The 20,255-nt window shown below is 38.4% G+C and overlaps 1 protein-coding gene across 2 annotated transcripts in view; it reads left to right on the top strand.

Annotated features, from left to right (window-relative positions):
- The first annotated feature begins 1,856 nt into the window (after window positions 1-1,856).
- The window catches only part of LOC117408604 (tetratricopeptide repeat protein 33-like), a 54,769-nt gene continuing 36,370 nt past the window's right edge, over window positions 1,857-20,255 (top strand). The window contains exons 1-2 of one of the 2 annotated variants that reach the window (XM_034013732.3): window positions 1,857-1,988; window positions 3,520-3,738. In XM_034013732.3, coding sequence (XP_033869623.3) covers window positions 3,521-3,738 — 218 coding nt within the window. In that variant the 5' untranslated portion in view covers window positions 1,857-1,988; window position 3,520. Of the gene's footprint in view, window positions 1,989-2,042; window positions 2,898-3,519; window positions 3,739-20,255 lie in introns of those variants that run through there. The other variant, XM_034013731.3, reaches the window with a different exon arrangement.

Below are 20,255 nucleotides of genomic sequence, written 5' to 3'. Positions count from 1 at the left end.
TCAATCCCTTCTGCCTGTGGATCTGCACATCACTGGTGATGCTGTATACCTGCTGTCGTAGTACCTCATGACCCCATTCCGTGACAATGGGCATTTAACTGTACAACATGAAGCCTCTCTTCAGCCTGGATGGTGATTGAAAGAGCTTCGGGCTGTTAAAGAGCAGGCTCTGTAGATTGAAAGGATTGCACATGCACCATCTCCACCACATCAGCTCAGCTGTTACAGCGTGGTGCATCCTACACAATATCTGCTTGAAGACATCAGAGTTTGACCTGGAGTTAGCTTTGGGTGACAGTGTAGCTGAAGATGTCAACCAACCAGACAATCCACCAAATGATAACAGTGGATTTAATAAGAGAAATGAAATTCCTGCATCATTATAAAATTGAATAGGCTGTTTGTCACAAAATAAAAGAAATAAAAGTGTACAACTATGAAGTGTGGTATGTTCCATCCAGTGAATGTGTACACTTGCAATTTGATTGAAAAAGCAATTTATATATATATATATATTTTTTTTTTCTAGTCCAGTTAGTGTCTCGTCTACAGGTTTATTTTCTGTGGCTTTGCTCTCTACAAAAGTATGGTTCCATCACTGCAATTTTAATTCTTAAATTGAGTTATCTTTCTTGCCTTAAGTTTCCCCAAGATCTGCCTTTGCTGTGTTCCTTTTACACACCTAAAGACACATTTTATTTATTTGCTTGGCAGACACCCTTATCCAGGGCAACTTACAAGAAAGTAAAAAAAAAGTTACAAAACATGACTATACAGTAAGTTAGGTTACATTGTAAGACTACATACAGTAGAACAGGTACATGCATATACAATGTAAATATAATGAAGTTATAATGTATAAGTACATCACTAAAACACGCACAGTATTTTATTGCTGAACTGTTTCAGAATTTAAACATGTATGTATCTGTATTACTTTGCCGTATCTAGTATGTAATTCATAGGAAAAATGACATGACTCGAAGGCGCTTTACCCCCTGCCTAGGTGGTAGTAGCACGCTGAGTGAGGATCGTATCTGGTTGACTACACGCCTCTTTGTCAGCTAACGCTCCTCCATTGTTTTACAGCCGCGGCTGCTCTAGCGCAGTACCACTGAGAAGCGGCAGCCGGGGCTCGTGGATGCGTGACCTGGTGACGTCTTTTTGGATGAGGTCACGCAGACGGCGAATTTAAACAGGTTTAGCGCAGAATCTGCGCAGATTTAGGAAAGTCTTCGTGTCGTGAACGCGCTCTGAGTGTACGGCAGAGAATAAAAAACGGATATTCCGTTTGCACCTGCAATCCCTGAGCATGTCCATGTATTCTGTTAAAAACAAAACAAGAGAGACCTCGTGTCACCACAATATCATTTACCACGCTACTACAGTAGAATTAGAAAAGCAGTGTGCAGTGTCTAGACTTCTTTCTACGCAAGCCGTTTGAACATGTAATCCTCAGTTTCTGATAACAGTAGTGTTTTTTTTTTGGTTTTTTTGGGGGATAACAGCAATAACATTTGATATCAATAATTCTCAATATGCGTAATATATCAAAAATATATTTTTTGATATCAAAAACAGGATTGTTGATATAACAAATACTACCTTTATATATATATATATATACCTTTATATATATATATATATATATATATATATATATATATATATATATATATATATATATATATATATATATATATATATATAACAGCTTCAGATAGGCCAGTCTATTCGGAATTTCCACACATTTTACAGAAACTTTGGGGCAATTAAAGCATTAAAACGTTAGTAGAACATGATTGAGCCACTGGTACATTTTAACCTCCCTTCTGTAACACGATCCTTGAAATAATATTTTGCATAGGCTACTGTTGTTTACTTACACCGAGGAACAAACGTGTATTCAGGCACTGTACCTTTAAAAAAATGTAGCATTGCCGGGGTAAGGGTGGAAAGTTGAAAGTTCAGAGATACAACAACAAACAGTAAGTGCTAAGCTGAATTTGTTCGTATCTTGAGTGTAGGAGACGTATGCTGCACAACTAAACACAAAATATTATGTTGTTTTCTTTAGTTGTGTGAAGAATGTGCTATGAAATATATATATATATATAAAACAAATTGCGATGTAAAGTGGATTGGCCTGGACTAGTTACTTCGCAGCTTTAGCTGTTAACAGAACATTGAAGAGCAGGATAGTGGTCTTAAACGTAAACAATACTACTATAGTATATTATTTAGTGCCCGAGTTTGAAAGTATTTCTGTTATACAAAATATAGTTGTTGGTTGTAAAGTGTTTTTAAGAGATGCAGTATAGGCTGCTGTAGCATCCGGCATAGTATTAAATTACCAAAGTGAACTAGCCTATACCGTAGGCAAAGTGGGATTTTACACGCTTATACTAGGGAAGACAGCGAAACTATTTAAAACAAGAACCAGAAGGGATATTTTTATTCGTTTATTCAGTACAATATAAGATCTAATAATTATAAAAATCAAATCATTTTTTTTTGTTTGACAACTTGAGTGATTATTACATCTACTGTACTGTTGACGAGATTGCACTGTAATTTTGAACAATGATTTCCTGACATAGTTATTTCGTGTTTTCCCCCCCACCATTTCTGTTTTAGTACAGCGTTTAAAAACGTACTATTCATTAAGATGACAGTATTCTCACAATTCCTATATTGTTGTTTTCCTTTTGGCCCTTTAAGTTGTATAGGCATGTTTTCATTTCTAATCAAATGGAGCTACAACATTTTATATTTACAGTACTTGATTTTCTCTTCCCATTCTGGACCTCACCTGAATCCATACTGTCCAATGGGCAGGATAGAGTGAAAGTGAAATGCTTATGGTGTGCTATTATTAATGCATCACTTGTAACTCAGTAAGTGAATTTGTAGCATTCTGGCAAGATAAACTAGCTTCACATGTACAGTATATTCAACTCATAACAAAATCGGGAAGAGATTATCTGCCAAACAATAAGGGAGTTTTGTGAATGTGGTTAAAGAGGTGCTGTGATTATACACCTTTTAAAAATTACTACAAATTGATCAGGTTACAGAAATAAAATGTCAGCAGTCCGCCAGCTCATCCATGAAGTATTATATTTTTACTGTTTGTGAATGTCTTTTTTTTTATTTCTGGTGATATAATTATTGCCTGCCTTTGTGGCTGTTGTTAGAACACGTGAAAATGAACAGGTGAACAAAAATAATGATGTTTATGTAGATTTTGAATGTTCACATTTTTTATTGTATTACCTTCATATTAGATCATTGGACTACAACAAGGGATCCATATTTTCAGAACTGGTTTACATCTTGTAATGGTCTGGAGGTTCAGTGGTTTCAGATCAGTACTAGGGCCCTGAGTCCGTTTTATAAGAGAGGTTGAAAAACATGGGTTAGCATGGAAAGGCTCCAGTGTGCCAGCCCTTGCTAATCGCTCTGCTGAAACAAGGAGAACTCCTAATCTGTAAAAACTGCCCCTCCTGTGCTTTGCAGCATGGCATCATTTGGCTGGAAGAGGAAAGCTGGTGACAAGGTGTCAAAGGTGGCTGCTCAGCGATTTGAAGCTGAAGCTACTGAAGAAGCTGAAGTTGATGGCAATGAGGTTGACTGGCTCCACGTCATAAAGCGCCGCAAGGAAGTTCTCCTCGAAGACTGTGCTGCCAAGAGCAAACGGCTAAAGGACGAGGGAGCAATTCTGGCAGGAAATGGAAGGTAAGGGTCCATTAACAAGGCTGCATTTCATCACAACGAAGTGACTTGTGGCGTAAAATATCATTGAAATGCAGCCCTAGTAAATCATCTATATGAAACTTTTTCCACTACAGTACTTCTCTAATAATTCTCTATCATTTACTTCATGTTTGCAACTGGAGATGCTAGGGGAGCCATGTCTAGTTAATCATAAAACAAATGAATACAGCATTTAGCCATATCGGTTTTATATATGAATTTAATAATTATGTTTTTATTGATTTAATCGGAGACTTGACACTGTTGGAACTTCAGCAGTGGCGGCTGGTGAGGTCTGTGGCAGGGGAGGCGGGACCGCGAGTGGAGAATTACTGAGTTTGAGTTGTGGCTGAACCCAACTGTACGGCACTCTTACGTGTGTTGGTGTGTGTCAGAGGAGCCTCCCTGTGTATATAAGGGTGTCGCAGAGCAGCTCACAGGTTGATGGTGTTAGTGTGGAAAAGGCTCCCTAGGTGGGTGGTGAGCTGAAGATGTATTATTCTCCCTCCCTTTCTCTGATCACAGGGCGTCACACAGCAGGGCAGACTGGGTGGATGGGTGTTTGAGGTCTACTCTGTCTTTTTCAATCCCTCCTTTTCTCTCTCTCTCTCTCTCTCTGGTCTGTCTCCCTGTCTTTACTGTTTCACTGCTGGTAATCTACTGTAATAAACAAAATAATAATGCAATATAATCTACTGTATTAATAAAAAAATGCATGTTTGCTTGTTTGTTTTAAATAGTTTTTTTTGGAGAATTATAGTTAATTAAATATAATTAAATGATATATTAATATTACATGAGCTACACCATAGCTAGTGCTTCCTTGTTCTGCATTTAACCACCAATCTAATTAGAAGAAAAAAGAGAGAATCCCCCCAGCTATAAATGTATTTTAACTATAATGTAGATCACATACAAATGTCCAGAAATAAGCATACAACTGTATCATTTATCATCTCAGTAGAATTGTAATAATTTCATAATAAATAATAACAGTAGTAAACATAACAATTAAGCACAAATGTTACGACAACACTGAAAACGAACTGACTTATACAAACAAAAGTTGGCTTTATTCAGAATTGAATAGTAAAAATGACAATTTTAAATTTATAATAGTTAAGTTGTTGATTAAAAACAACCTATCTCCCTAATTACTAAGGCTTCCTCCAAATATATTAATTTATATATTAAATTTCCTAATTGGTGTAACTGCGATAATTAAAATGGTCAAGTTCAAAATTCCAATTGCATCTGTATTTCTCGCTCTCTCGCACTCTCTCTCACTGTTCTCAATCCTCGCTCTCTCGCACATGTGCAATACAGGGTCGGTGGCACTGTCTCCCTGTACTAAAAAAAAATACTGTGCTTAATCCAATAAGAGAACGCTTTCAAGCACTACGTGTCTTATGCAATTTCAGTGGGAAGAAACAGAGATAAGCAAAGCCCATGGAGGAAGCGTCACCATTAGAATTGCAGTTTCTATTTTTGTACTGTTACTACACGTTCACACATACACACAGAGACTTATACTTGTATTATTAATTGTACTATACGTTTTGTGGTCAATTATTTATATATATATACAGTGCCTTGCGAAAGTATTCGGCCCCCTTGAACTTTGCGACCTTTTGCCACATTTCAGGCTTCAAACATAAAGATATGAAACTGTAATTTTTTGTGAAGAATCAACAACAAGTGGGACACAATCATGAAGTGGAACGAAATTTATTGGATATTTCAAACTTTTTTAACAAATAAAAAACTGAAAAATTGGGCGTGCAAAATTATTCAGCCCCCTTAAGTTAATACTTTGTAGCGCCACCTTTTGCTGCGATTACAGCTGTAAGTCGCTTGGGGTATGTCTCTATCAGTTTTGCACATCGAGAGACTGAAATCTTTGCCCATTCCTCCTTGCAAAACAGCTCGAGCTCAGTGAGGTTGGATGGAGAGCATTTGTGAACAGCAGTTTTCAGTTCTTTCCACAGATTCTCGATTGGATTCAGGTCTGGACTTTGACTTGGCCATTCTAACACCTGGATATGTTTATTTGTGAACCATTCCATTGTAGATTTTGCTTTATGTTTTGGATCATTGTCTTGTTGGAAGACAAATCTCCGTCCCAGTCTCAGGTCTTTTGCAGACTCCATCAGGTTTTCTTCCAGAATGGTCGTGTATTTGGCTCCATCCATCTTCCCATCAATTTTAACCATCTTCCCTGTCCCTGCTGAAGAAAAGCAGGCCCAAACCATGATGCTGCCACCACCATGTTTGACAGTGGGGATGGTGTGTTCAGGGTGATGAGCTGTGTTGCTTTTACGCCAAACATAACGTTTTGCATTGTTGCCAAAAAGTTCGATTTTGGTTTCATCTGACCAGAGCACCTTCTTCCACATGTTTGGTGTGTCTCCCAGGTGGCTTGTGGCAAACTGTAAACAACACTTTTTATGGATATCTTTAAGAAATGGCTTTCTTCTTGCCACTCTTCCATAAAGGCCAGATTTGTGCAGTATACGACTGATTGTTGTCCTATGGACAGAGTCTCCCACCTCAGCTGTAGATCTCTGCAGTTCATCCAGAGTGATCATGGGCCTCTTGGCTGCATCTCTGATCAGTCTTCTCCTTGTATGAGCTGAAAGTTTAGAGGGACGGCCAGGTCTTGGTAGATTTGCAGTGGTCTGATACTCCTTCCATTTCAATATTATCGCTTGCACAGTGCTCCTTGGGATGTTTAAAGCTTGGGAAATCTTTTTGTATCCAAATCCGGCTTTAAACTTCTCCACAACAGTATCTCGGACCTGCCTGGTGTGTTCCTTGTTCTTCATGATGCTCTCTGCGCTTTAAACGGACCTCTGAGTCTATCACAGTGCAGGTGCATTTATACGGAGACTTGATTACACACAAGTGGATTCTATTTATCATCATTAGTCATTTAGGTCAACATTGGATCATTCAGAGATCCTCACTGAACTTCTGGAGAGAGTTTGCTGCACTGAAAGTAAAGGGGCTGAATAATTTTGCACGCCCAATTTTTCAGTTTTTTATTTGTTAAAAAAGTTTGAAATATCCAATAAATTTCGTTCCACTTCATGATTGTGTCCCACTTGTTGTTGATTCTTCACAAAAAATTACAGTTTCATATCTTTATGTTTGAAGCCTGAAATGTGGCAAAAGGTCGCAAAGTTCAAGGGGGCCGAATACTTTCGCAAGGCACTGTATATATAATTTAAAAATGGGGAGGCACTGCCTCCCTTGAGAAACCTCCTCTGAACTTCAGTATTACCATATATAACAATTTGGCTCTATTTATTCCTTCTTTTTTCCTTTTCATTTCCTCTGATAAATTTGCATAATCAAATGTTTTTCGGCCGAAGTGACCACATTTTTGCATGCTGAGCCTTCAGAATCACTGCTGGGCATTTCACAGACTGGTTTGGGAGTAGCTGCTTTGTGTACAGTAGATAACATCAAGGAAGTAGCCGCCCTAGTAGATAGCTGCCAATAAGTGTTATTCATTCACTGATCCAAGAGATACTTCTTACTGGCCTGTAGCCAGGATGGATCCAGTTGTTAAGAAGCATTGGCGGGCGTCTTTAAAAAGCCTCGCTGATCCATTTCTGGCATGAGAAACTTCTGAGTGAAGACAGGAGGCTTAGCAAGCATGAGTTCCAGTAAAAGGATTTGGGATTTGCACAAGAGTATTAATGATATTTGACATACGGCAGCCAAAACGATTACAGTTATTTGGGGGTAAAAAAAATAAAAACAACACAAAGCTTTCTTTATTTGGTCTGAGTGTGTGTGAAAGAAGGTTATTTGTAACTCAAGGCTAACATTGCAGTTGTGGAATACCAGTATAGTCCCACCGGCAGCATCTGTCGAGTAGTTAAGAAGTGCGGAGCAGAACAATAACCACAGTGTTATCCAGGTTAAAACTAGTTTTTTTTTTTTTTTAAGAAAAAACAAAAGCAATAGGTGTCAAATAAGTTCTGAAATTACATTCAAAACAAATAAATAACATTTTGGTATTGTATTATGATGCTTTCAGTACTTGATGTTTTATCACTATTTACTTGTACACACACCTGTCTGTGTTAACATTAATATTGCCCATTAATAGACATCAGACTTAGATGTAAGTAATGGCTAGATTTTCAATGTATATAATAATGATTAGCTATAACAGAAAAAAATGCTATTAGTGCTTTCTTTGAGTGGGATATATTTGTGTTCAGTATTTTTAACTATCAGTATATCATCTGTAACCCCTTTGTTTTCGGTTTTTATTTTATTTTATTTTTCCCGGGAATTTATCAGTGTTTATTACAACAACAACAAAACGGGTGAAAGTCGGTGCAATAAAATGACTCATGACTTTTCTTGGTAAATATCGTTGTTTATTTTGGTGAACAGAAGGACAAAAAAAAGAAGATGCTTTGACAAACGGAAATTTATGTGGTTTGCTAGAACTGAAAAAGAACTCAAAACACTTTATGCCACCTCTGAGTTTAAGAAAAACAATACATCTCTAATCCCCCAATAAAAAACTTTTTTGCATTTTAGACACATTTACCTGCCAGGTGCTTGATTTTGCTGGGGCTTTAGTAATTTCCAGAACTCCTGCGTAGCGTAGGCTCACAGCAGTTTTTTTAAAGTGTCTTTTTTCCGAGGCTCGCTCTCCTGCAGTCTTGGATGTAGCCAAATTTTGAAAATACTCTCTGCACATCAGCTGAGCCAGGCGGGACACTGAGGATGCTAGAAGCACCACGACTCAACGTTGGAAATTCGGTGCGGTGGATTTTCCAGAATACATGAGGAGTCAATGCGCGGTTGTCTGGGGAAGGCATTGCCATGTATGCCTGAAATTAGCACTTTCTTCGTTAGGTGCCACAAAGGGGGAGATTATACGAGCATACTCTATAAATTTATCAGTTGAGGCCACACTTTTGCGATGAGGGTCAAACAGCATAATTACTTTCCAGAATGATGATTCATTGTGAAAAGCTTCAGGGGACATATTGCGAGTGACAGTAGTTTCCCACTTCTTTGACAGCTCTTCGTGAAAACTTTTGAAAGCATTTGCGAGTATGTCCTGCTCACTGACTGGCAACATGGACATGAAAAGATTTTTTTTTTTTTTGGAATCTCCCCAGATGTGCTTTTGCGAGAAAGTTCTGTAGAGATATTGTTAACCAGAATGTTATACACCTCCAGAATGTTTAATCTCTTGAAGAACAGGATTCCAATTTCCTCTGTGCTTCGTGCAATGACTTTCAATCAAGAATTTGAGGTTTGTACGCAGGCTTTGCCTAGTTTTTTGCGTAGCTGCTTGAGTTTTGAGCTTTTCAGCTTTTCCACTGTTGAACTTTGTTATCTAAAAGACGCATTAAAACACCCCATGCCTTCTGAACACTCTGTGCAGCCAAATACCATCTAGTCGGTATAACGGCAATTAGAAGGCTGCATTCAAGTGCAATCTCTTCGCAGACATCATAGAAGAGGGTTTTTGTTTTACTAGAATGCTTGAAAACTGCACCAACATCAATTACGAACTTCTTTAAATCAGCAATTTTTGGAACACCTGTTGTATGAGAGACAGCAGCGTGCAGTAGGTGAGCTGGGCAAAACAAACAATCAATTCAGGTTTTTCATTGAGCTTTACATCCTGTGTGAACTTCACACAGTAAGAAGCTGAGTCGGAATTCACTGCTGCCACATCCTTCCAGGTATGTGAATACTCATTTAAAGTCTTACTGACACTCGCTTCAATTATTTTGATGAATTAAATTGTGTGTGAGATTCGTCAGTACGTTCAAGTGCGCACGCACCTCTGAGCATGCTTGCGTGTATTATGTGTGTATCTTCATCTGCATTGCCTTACTTCAAAAAGCAGCTGTGCATATATGCGTAGACTAATTTATTATTAACATAACACATGTAATGCAATGTATTGTATTTCTAGTTTTATGTACTTGAGTGATACAAAATTTGGGTGAAAACCGGTAAAACCGAATCATAGTTTTTGTAAAACCTGGGAGTTTTTCAGTAAAAATCGGATTAAACCGAAAACGAAGGGGCTTGATCATCTGTCACAATTAAGTTAGTTCAAAATATTTAAAAATGAACTGACAAATTAGAAAGCTGAATGAATAGTTAGTCCAGCAGATGGAGCTATAACCCAGTGCATGACAATTTGTGCAACACGTCTTTAAAGCTGCAGTATCCTAATCCAGAAATGATGTTTGTCTGTTTACTACAGTCGCAGACATAAGTACTGGCACTTAATATGTTTAGTAAACAGTAGCCACTAATTAATATGACAAAGAGCAAAATACACAAGCACTTAAACAATGTAAAATATTTGTTCACAACAAAGGCATTGGTACATTTACATAACAAGTCTATAAAGTCTAATTTAAAAAGATATGTGTTAATCGAAAACCATTACACAGTAATTAAGCTGCATTATAAAGTCAATAGCCTGTAAAATAAGTCATTATTTCCAACACCTGTTGAAGAGGAATGTTTTGGCAACACAGCAGATGATGGTCAAGAAAAAGGAGTTGGATTCACGATTGAGAAAAGCACTCGTAGCAAAATGCAACAAAGGAAAAGGCTACAGAACAGTATCAAAGAAATTTGGAATACCAAAATCCACAATTAGATAGTGCTGGGACAAACACAGGATTTTCATGTTTGGATATTCATTCATAATTTCAATATTTGTTTGGATATTAGTTTTTTAAAAAGTAATAAAAGCCATTATATTGCTCTGAACGCAGGCAGAGACAGCATAGCAGCAGGGGCAGGGGGCGTTTTACAGCAAGATGTTACAATATGTAACACATTAAAGTAGAAAAATGTCACAGGAGTACAGAATATGTTGTGTAGGCCTTACTTTACCCCAGTGAATTAACTACAAAACAAAGGATGCCAAATAGCAGTTCATGTTAAACGTTGTTTTGTTTATTTTCCCGAAATAAACAGTACACAAAGATGACAATGCATTTATTTATTTATTTATTTAATTCCTTGCCATTGCTGTTTCTTCACAGTAAACAGTGGTTATAGACACATTTTCAAGTAATAACATGAGGTTTACGTGTGCCTTATTGTAGCTGAACAAGCAAACAAAAACTGAAATTGAACTTTAATCACTTCAAATTAAACAAACATGGAAATGACACTGTACAATGGGGGGGGGGGGGGGGGGGACGACTCACTGTTTTGGTTCTTGTTTATTACATTCCACATAACAAAGTCACAACAAAAAATATATAATATATAGCCTCCATATACAAATCACTACACAACATTTCCAGAAAGTTGGGTACTGTTTAAGTGAGGCATTTCAGAATGACGTGCTTGCCTTTTTTCTGTCCCATGAGATTCTGACTCGCTCTAAAGCAGCACAACGCATTTTTGACCCAGATGGGGTGCATGCGCATAATCTGGTTTGTTTACTTTTTGCTGTCCAAAACTTTTAAATAGAGGCTCAAAAGCTGTTGATCCTATGTGTTAAGTTTTTTTTACATATTAATCTCACATATCACACAGAGCTCTTTTCCTTTTGGCATTTTTTGAAACTGTCACGCAACTTCTGGTAAAGCGGTAAATAAGTGCAAGGTATTTTTGTCATTTCTAGCAAGTACGAATGTTTGAATATTCTGATATTTGTCCCAGCACTACAATCAGATCAATAATCAAGAAGTACCACAGAGCAAATTTAACTGAAACTCTAGAAAGAAGTGGCCATACAAAGGCACCTGAACACAGAAGAGTTGTATGCACCTAGACTTCGCTGCAAACCACTTTCTTTTTAATTCATAAAACAAACCATCAAAATTTGCCAAGAATTATTATTTTTTTTGTATGTATTTATTTGGCAGACGCCTTTATCCAAGGTGTTATAGGTAAGAGTCTACTTAAATCGCATTAGATTTACGTATTTTTCACGGGTAGGTTATGGAATAAAATTAGGATTTCGAGGACCTGTTTAAACATTAAATAAACCTAAGTAGATAATATTTCAGAGCACTATAAAAGCCTAAAATAGTGGTACTTGCTTCCTTACTAAAGTGGAGTGCTGTCATCCTTTATATAGCCTTCTATGAACTCTGCTTTAACCCCCCTCCCTGAAATGTAATTTTATCTGCAGGGAAACAAGCCCCTCAGCCCCACCTCTTAAAACCTGTTCTCATTGCTCAATGTATGACACAAAGTACCCCTAACAAAACCTTAGATTTTTATGATATTTTTGCTTTTCCTTTTACATACCTCAATAAGGATCCCCACCATCCCTTATGATTACTTTGCTGTGTGAATGCAGGTACAGGGGAAGCATTTCCACCAGGGAGTGGTGTTATTCTACAAACAACAGCAATAAAAATGACTGCCACGATGTTCTGTCTGATGTCATCACATTTCTAATTCTTTGTTTACAACATGACAGGATGACGAACTCCAGCTTTTTTTGTCATTTGCAATGGTTATTGAGTTATTGGAGATGAGAAAAGAATCATATGTGAGAATTAGTGAAGTCAGTAGAATTTCGTTTTATTGACCTCACTGGGGATTTATCAACGACACTTCTTCATAAGGTGTCCAAAGGGTAGACAGAACCTGTGTTTAAAGTGTAATCCTTTCAGCTGGTTTCAGAGTCACAGTAATGGCTGATGATATTAAAAATGCATTTTAGATTACGGGATCGTAGCAAAACAAAACATCTCTTGACATGACAGTTTCACCACACTTCTCGCCCGTTTCACGTGATTTATACCGTGTGGTTACCCACCAATTAAATTTTTGTGCGGTAACTTTGTCAGCCAATTGCAGTTTTCATCATTTTCAGCTCTAATTCGAACCCAATGATTTTCCTAACTTCATGCTTTCAGGGACAGATTTTTGAAGTGCATCAACAATGTATACAGGCAGAAAAGCTGCAGTGGGTATTGTGTCAGCGTGAATAGCAATTACACCAGCATTTGTACAGTATGTGGGATCCATACTAAGGTAATAAGACTGCAACCAGAAAATCTGAATTTGTGGAAAAGGAGCCTGGGGTGAGAGTCATTATATAGGAAATTAGGACTGTAACAAAGGTACATTTTGACCTTCGAAGGTTCGAAACACATTACTGAAGGACGGTTTGAACCTTCGCTAGGACTAATTTGCATAATTGACTAGTGACGTCACCATAGCTACTGGTATATATTTGATTGAAAATCCTATTATTTTACAGGTAATCCATATAAATGGAATAAAACATTAACATACAGTTTAACAATACGTTATATATAACAGTAATCATGATTTTATCATTTAAATACAAATTTAATTCCATGTTGTTTCTGTACATGTAATCGATGCTGCTTGCAATACTCATACATATACAGTAGTGTTGGACGGTAATGCAATTTTCTGTTATCTGTTATCAGCTAAATTATCACGATAATCATGATAATTGGCTGAATAAATAAAATATATAACATTTCTTGTAACATGTCTTGTCATTGCTATGTTGTTTCCAAATAAAAAAGAAAACCGTGTTTCACAAACTGCTTTCCAGTTCATACAAGTTCTAATTGTGATTTAAAAAATCCCTGTTTGGGATCTTCATTTACAGCTCTTGCTAATTTATTTTTGAATCCAAGAAGTAGGGTTGCAGCCTTTATAAAATAATGATTAATAAATACTTCCACTTTATTACTTGCAGCTTTTGTTTGCACATTGCAGGGTACCCCGATGTATCTTTATAACATTTATTCCCCTGGTCCCATCCTAGTCTGTTGAAAATAAAATCTAATTATCTCCAAAATGGAATATAGCTCTACAAAATACTTCAGACTGGGTTTATATCTTTTTGTAAACTGTAGATAAATGTTTTCTCTGTTTTTTTCTGTCTTCTGTCTTTCTGAAACCCATTTCTTGGACACCGTCTGCCTGTGTGCTGTGACCTTTAAACTGTTTTTTTTTTTTTTTTTAAGGGGCGGTACTTCAGCAGGGCCATAACCAGAGCAGACATTCTGCTGAGGTCTGTGGCAAAGTGGTTAAAAGTGTGCAGGTGCCAAAAATCATTGTCTTTCTGTCACATATCCCACCGCTCAGAGTGAAGCTGAAGGAACACTTGGCAGAATCTACCTTTCCCATTACTCCCCACTCCCGGGAAAAATAATCTGCATTTTGGTGGTCTTTCCCTGCACGGTGTACCATGTGGTACATGAAGGGCTGCATGCCAGGTACCACAAGTTATCCGGGCATTGCTGTCCTTCATTGTGCTTAACCACTTGAGTGGGGCTTGGTCTGTAACAAGATCAAATTAATGTCCCAGCAGGTACTATCGTAAGGAGTTAGTAGCCCATTTAACCACTTCAACTCCAGATGTAAAAATGAAACCCCTTCTCAGGTACCAGATTTTGAAAATAATAATAATGTTTTCAAACCTGTAATTGCTATAAAATGTTAACATATGATGAATAAAACACAAATAAATTACAAACTGTTTTTCATTAACCTTTTATGCTGCTGTGTACTACTTACCCATATTCAATATAGAGATAAAAACGTTTTTTTTTTTTTTTTTAACAATGAAAACAAAAACGCTGCTAATAACAATAATAATCAGTAAACAGTAAAAACAACATCAAAACGTGTGCCAGTATCGACTTGCTCTGTGCCATTTATTGAAATGTTCAATACAACAGAACCCGGGGTTACCTTCGCAACCACTGCACATTTTTCTTTTGTCTTTTCTTTTGCTTTAATTTTCGTAGCAGACCCTGTACCTTTTTTACGCTGTCTGCTTCGCTTGTGTTGGAGGGATAGTCACAAATGCATGTACACAGCTACTGTACCCAGTGCTGTGTTTTGATAGTATTTCGTCACAGCACTGCCATTTCAAAACAAACAGCTTCCCGTTTGCAGCTGGCTTACCTGTAAAGTAGCTGCATGCTCTTCTGTTTGTACAGTTTGTACTGTTCTTAGCTCCACATCCTCTTCATCATAATCACTGAGTGATAAGTCAGCATCACTGTCGCTGGTATCGAAATCCTCCGAACCAACTTCACTCCTGTTGCTCATTATAGAAAGACCACGTACATTGCCATGTTTAGCTTTCGCTAAAACCTATATAAACTACAGTTAAACAAGTAAAACTAATAATAAATCAAAAAATAATAATTTAAAACACTATATATATATATATATATATATATATATATATATATATATATATATATATATATATATATATATATATATATACACTACCGGTCAAAAGTTTTAGAACACCTCAATTTTTCCAGTTTTTATTGAAATTTACGCAGTTTAATGTCTCAATGTACTCTGAAATTAAAGCATAGAACAAATAAACAATTGGAGATAAAAAAAGAAATCATGGAATCGTTTTGTTTAACAAAATTTAATCTAAATTTTTGACTCATCAAAGTAGCCACCTTTTGCAGATATAACAGCCGAACACACTCGTGGCATTCTTTCTACAATGGAAATCAAGTATTGTTCGGAAAGTTCTTCCCAACACTGCTGCAGAAGTTCCCACAAATGTGTTGCACTTGTAGGTTGCTTTGCTTTCACCCTTCTGTCCAGTTCATCCCAAACCAGCTCGATGGCGTTTAAGTCTGGAGACTGTGCTGGCCATTCCATGATTGTTCTTTTCTTCTAAGGTAGTTCTGACATAGCCTGGAGGTATGTTTTGGGTCATTATCTTGCTGTAGGATGAACCCCTGACCAACTAGGCGTATACCAGAGGGTATTGCATGGCGCTGCAAAATGCTATGGTAGCAGTTTTGGTTCAGGGTGCCACTCACTCTGTGCAAGTCGCCAACTCTAGATCCAGCAAAAGAGCCCCTGACCATCACGCTTCCTCCTCCATGTTTGACAGTTGGTGTCACACACCGAGGAACCATCCTTTCGCCTACTCGACGGCGTACAAAAACCCTGCGTGATGAACCGAAGATTTCAAATTTTGATTCATCGGTCCATAAGACCTTCTTCCAGTCTTCAGTAGTCCACTGGCGGTGCTTCATGGCCCAGGCAAGCCTCTTTTTCTTATTTTGCCATCTTAGCAATGGCTTTCTTACTGCCACTCGACCTGTCAAACCTGCAGCTCGAAGTCTTCTCTTCACAGTTGAAACTGAGACTTGCTTACTTCGACCAGCTGTGCTTGAAGCTGTTGTCCTGTGAGCCACCTATCACGCAAGCTGTTGACTCTCAGAAACTTGTCTTCTGATTCTGTTGTGGCTTTGGGTCTGCCAGACCTCTTCCTGTCAGAGTTTCCTCCAGTTTCCAAGTGCCTTTTGATGGTGTAGGAAACTGTACTCACTGACACCTTGGCTTTCTTTGCAATTTCTCTAAAGGAAAGACCTTCACTTTTAAGGGTTATAATGGTCTGTCTGTCTTCCTTTGTTAATTGCCTTTTTCTCGCCATTATGAGAGCAATATACTACTTCCTGCAGTACAATACTGTCCAAATAATGCTTAAGAGGGTGTAGTAACACAGTCTGTACCAACACTGCTTTTATATAGACAGAGGGTTTGTAAGTAATCAACAAAAGTTGGGACACCTGTAGGAATTGTTAGCATCAACTTTCAAGGCTTAATTTACTTCCATTGCTGAAGAACAGCTGTAAGTTGTTAACCCATTACTTGTTCCCTGAAAAAGGCCCTTTTGTATAACTCTGAAATGTGCATTATTTTTCAGTTTTTGGTAACCTAAACTTTTTTTTTTAACCTCTGGCAGTTTACCGCTTACCTTTGTACCATTTCAGGTTATTCACTGGACTTGAACTGCTTAAATTTCAATAAAAACTTTTGACCGGTAGTGTATATATATATATATACATGTAAAAGCTGAATGGCTTCCTGCAATATATCTCAGCCTTCTAAACGCCCACAGCTAGACTGGAATCGCTACATGACTTATTATTATTATTATTATTATTATTTATTTCTTAGCAGACGCCCTTATCCAGGGCGACTTACAATTGTTACAAGATATCACATTATTTTTACATACAATTACCCATTTATACAGCTGGGTTTTTACTGGAGCAATCTAGGTAAAGTTCCTTGCTCAAGGGTACAACAGCAGTGAACTCATGACCCTCTGGTCAAGAGTCCAGAGCCCTAACCACTACTCCACACTGCTGCCCTTTAGAGAATGAAACCTGAAACGCTAGACTGAGAAACCGATCATAGAATAGAATGGGAAACTTGACGTACGCAGGTAAGGCATGGTACTGTAAGTGGGTTTTCAATTGACGTACGTGCGTACATCATGGTGTTGGAAGTGGTTAATGGCCAAACATTCCTTTTTGACTACGGAGTAGTTGCGCTCCCAAGGGAGCATCTTTTTGCTGATGTACAATATCGGGTGTTCTACACCGTCATCCTTTTGGGACAAGACTGCACCCAAACCCATGTCCGATGCATCGGTGTGGAGGATGAATCTCTTGGTGAAATCTGGTGTGATAAGAGTGGGGGCCAGGCAGAGTCTTCACTTAACAGTATCAAACGCCCCCTGACACTCAGCTGACCACTTAATTAAATTTTGAGCACTCTTTTTGGTGAGGTCAACTAAAGGGTTAACCACTGTGGCATACTCTGGGATAAAGCGGCAGTAATAACTGGCTAATCCCAGTTGTGACCTCACCTGAGTCTTGGTTTTGGGGATCGCCGCGTCTACCAACGCCTGAATTTTGGTGACTACAGGTTTCACCCTTCCACTCCCCATTAATAATCCCAAATATTGAGTTTCTGATTTGGCAAATGAGCATTTTCTCAAGTTAGCTGTCAGCTGCTGCATATTCATGATGTGGGTGTAAAACCTGGTCCATCAGTCTCTGAAAGGCAGCGGGTGCACCATGTAGCCCAAATGACATGGTTTTAAAGTGAAACAGCCCTTCTGGTGTTGAAAATGCAGTTTTCTCTCTAGAACTGCGAGTTAAGGGGATCTGCCAGTATCCCTTTCTCAAGTCCAGAGTAATGATAAATTTCACGTTCATTACGGCGATCAGGCTGTCTAATTTCATAATTCACCTTTCCTATAGCCCGAATAACATCATATCGCCCCTGCCATTTAGCACATAATTTCGATTCTGACGAGGGATGCAGCAACATTACCTTGTCTCCTGGTCGAAAGGTTCGAATTAATGCATTTTTATTGTAATGTTGCCGGTGCTGAGCTGATTTGAGGTCGTCCTGGGCCAAACAACCAACCAAATCCAGGCGATCTCTCAGTAGGAGCACATGCTTCACTACGTTTTTGGACGAGCCTTTGTGCTCCTCCCACCCCTCTCTCAACAGATCGAGGATGCCGCAAGGCTGTTGGCCATACAAGAGCTCAAAGGGGGAGAACCCTGTTGAGCTCTGCGGCACCTCTCTCACTGCGAAAAGGAGGTAGGGAAGAAGCGATGCCCAATGCTTTTGCTCTTGCGTTACAAAACGTCTCAGCATCGACTTCAAGGTCTGATTAAAACATTCCACCAAACTGTCCGTCTGTGGATGATAAACAGATGTCCTGATGGGACGTATTTTTAATATTTTATATACCTGCTGTAACGTGTTAGACAGAAAATTGGTTCCATGATCAGTCAAGATCTCTTTGGGGATCCCTACTCTAGCCATAATCTGTACTAACTCAGTGGCTATTGCAGCGGCACTAGTGGACCTCAATGGAACTGCCTCTGGATATCGCGTTGCATAATCTACCACTACTAATATATGTGTATACCCAGAGTCAGAAGGTAGCAAAGGGCCCACTATGTCCATTGCAATGCGTTCAAAAGGAGTGGAAATAATCGGCAGTGGAACCAAAGGGGCGGTGCGCACTCGACCCGGCGCTACTCACTGGCAGTCTGGCCATGTGGCTACATATTTCGACACATCAGTATGAAGACCTACCCAATAGAATCAAGCCAATATCCGCTCCCTTGTCTTGTCAGCTCCGAGGTGCCCTCAAAAGGGATATCATGTGCCAGCCTCATGACCTCGGTCAGAAAAAGATGGGGGAACCAATAATTGTGTTACAGGCTGTCCTGTATTCACACATGTCAAATGGTTTCTGTTAATGCCGCCGGATGAAACTTCGAAGGTTCAGAACTACCTTCGAATTCCTGGCTAACGAACAAAACTTCGAACCTTTCCACAGCCCTACAGGAAATGTATGTGGATAGAGCAGAATGCTTGTCTGAACCTCCCCTTTGAGATTTCCAGATGGAAATTGATTGGCAGAAAAGTTATAAGAAATTGATTATTTTGGTATTTGTTGCCTTTTTTAACAGTAGTAAACAGCATACTCATTATTTGGACACCAAGAACATTCTTTCTGATTAACAGTCAGACTTTTGTTCCGGTTGCTGTGCAATTACTGCAGCTTTAAAGCTGAAAAATGAAATCATTAGTGCTTGTGACAAAAAGCAATTTTGTGTGTCTATCTGCATTGTTTTCAGTTTACATCAATAACATAGCTCAGGCAGCTGGAAATTCCTCCTTTAATCTATATGCAGGTGATACGGTTTTATATTTTGTAGGATTTTCCTTATATTTTGGACAAAAATTGAATTACTACAGCATAATTATATTTGTATTCATGTTTCTTATTAAACTAAACTAAGTTAATGAGAACATTATTTACAATAAAATAACAACTAGAAGTGGATACCTTCGTCATCGTTTGATCTTTGTGGTCTCGGAATCAATTAAAAATGCATTTTTTAAATTGCAAGGGTTTTGACTGTTATTGGTAGACATTCCTTTAATTTTTTGGCTGCTGATGTGTGGAATGTTCTTCCCAAGAACTACTTTTGTATCAGCTATATTTGCTCATGAAGTGAATTCTTTGCTGGTGGGTCAAATCAACCAACAGGTTATATTTTGTGTAGTGGAAGATACAGGTCAGATGTGAAACCAGGGCCAAATATTTAAGCTCAATGATGAAGATTTGCTGAGATATAGACCCCCTTTTGTGGGGGGCGGGTAGTCATACTTGAAACACGTCTTGTTTTGGAGTGATTTTGAGGATCTATAAATGATATTTAGAATGTCAGTAGCTGTGGCAGTCTGGCTCACAGTGGTGAGGTGGATGACGTCACGGACCAGGAAGTAACTGACACCAAAACAGTGGATGGGCGGGTGAAGCTGAGTGCAGTAGCACTCAGCGTATTTATTAACAAACAAAATAAAAGATTTAAACAAAACAACAAAACACAAAACAAAAGGGCACGAGGGCCAAACGAACAAACAAACAAGTAAGTGTCGTGCTGGAGAATCCAGCACGTTTTAGCAATTGTTTTTTCAAATGTGACTCGCTCTCTCCGCTCCCCGTACTCTCCTCTGTACACCCAACAACCTCGAGTGCAGAGAGCTGCAGGTTTATATACTCTGGCCGAGGGATTAACTAGTTGGTAATTATCTTATTATCCCTCGGCCAGAGTCTGCACGCGTTTGGTAAGGATGCATGACTGTCAGCTAGTTAAATAATC

Source organism: Acipenser ruthenus, chromosome 2, assembly GCF_902713425.1.
Source record: "Acipenser ruthenus chromosome 2, fAciRut3.2 maternal haplotype, whole genome shotgun sequence".
Lineage (NCBI taxonomy): Eukaryota > Metazoa > Chordata > Actinopteri > Acipenseriformes > Acipenseridae > Acipenser > Acipenser ruthenus.
Note: the sequence above shows the minus strand (reverse complement) of the source record. Positions and strands in the feature narration are given on the sequence as shown.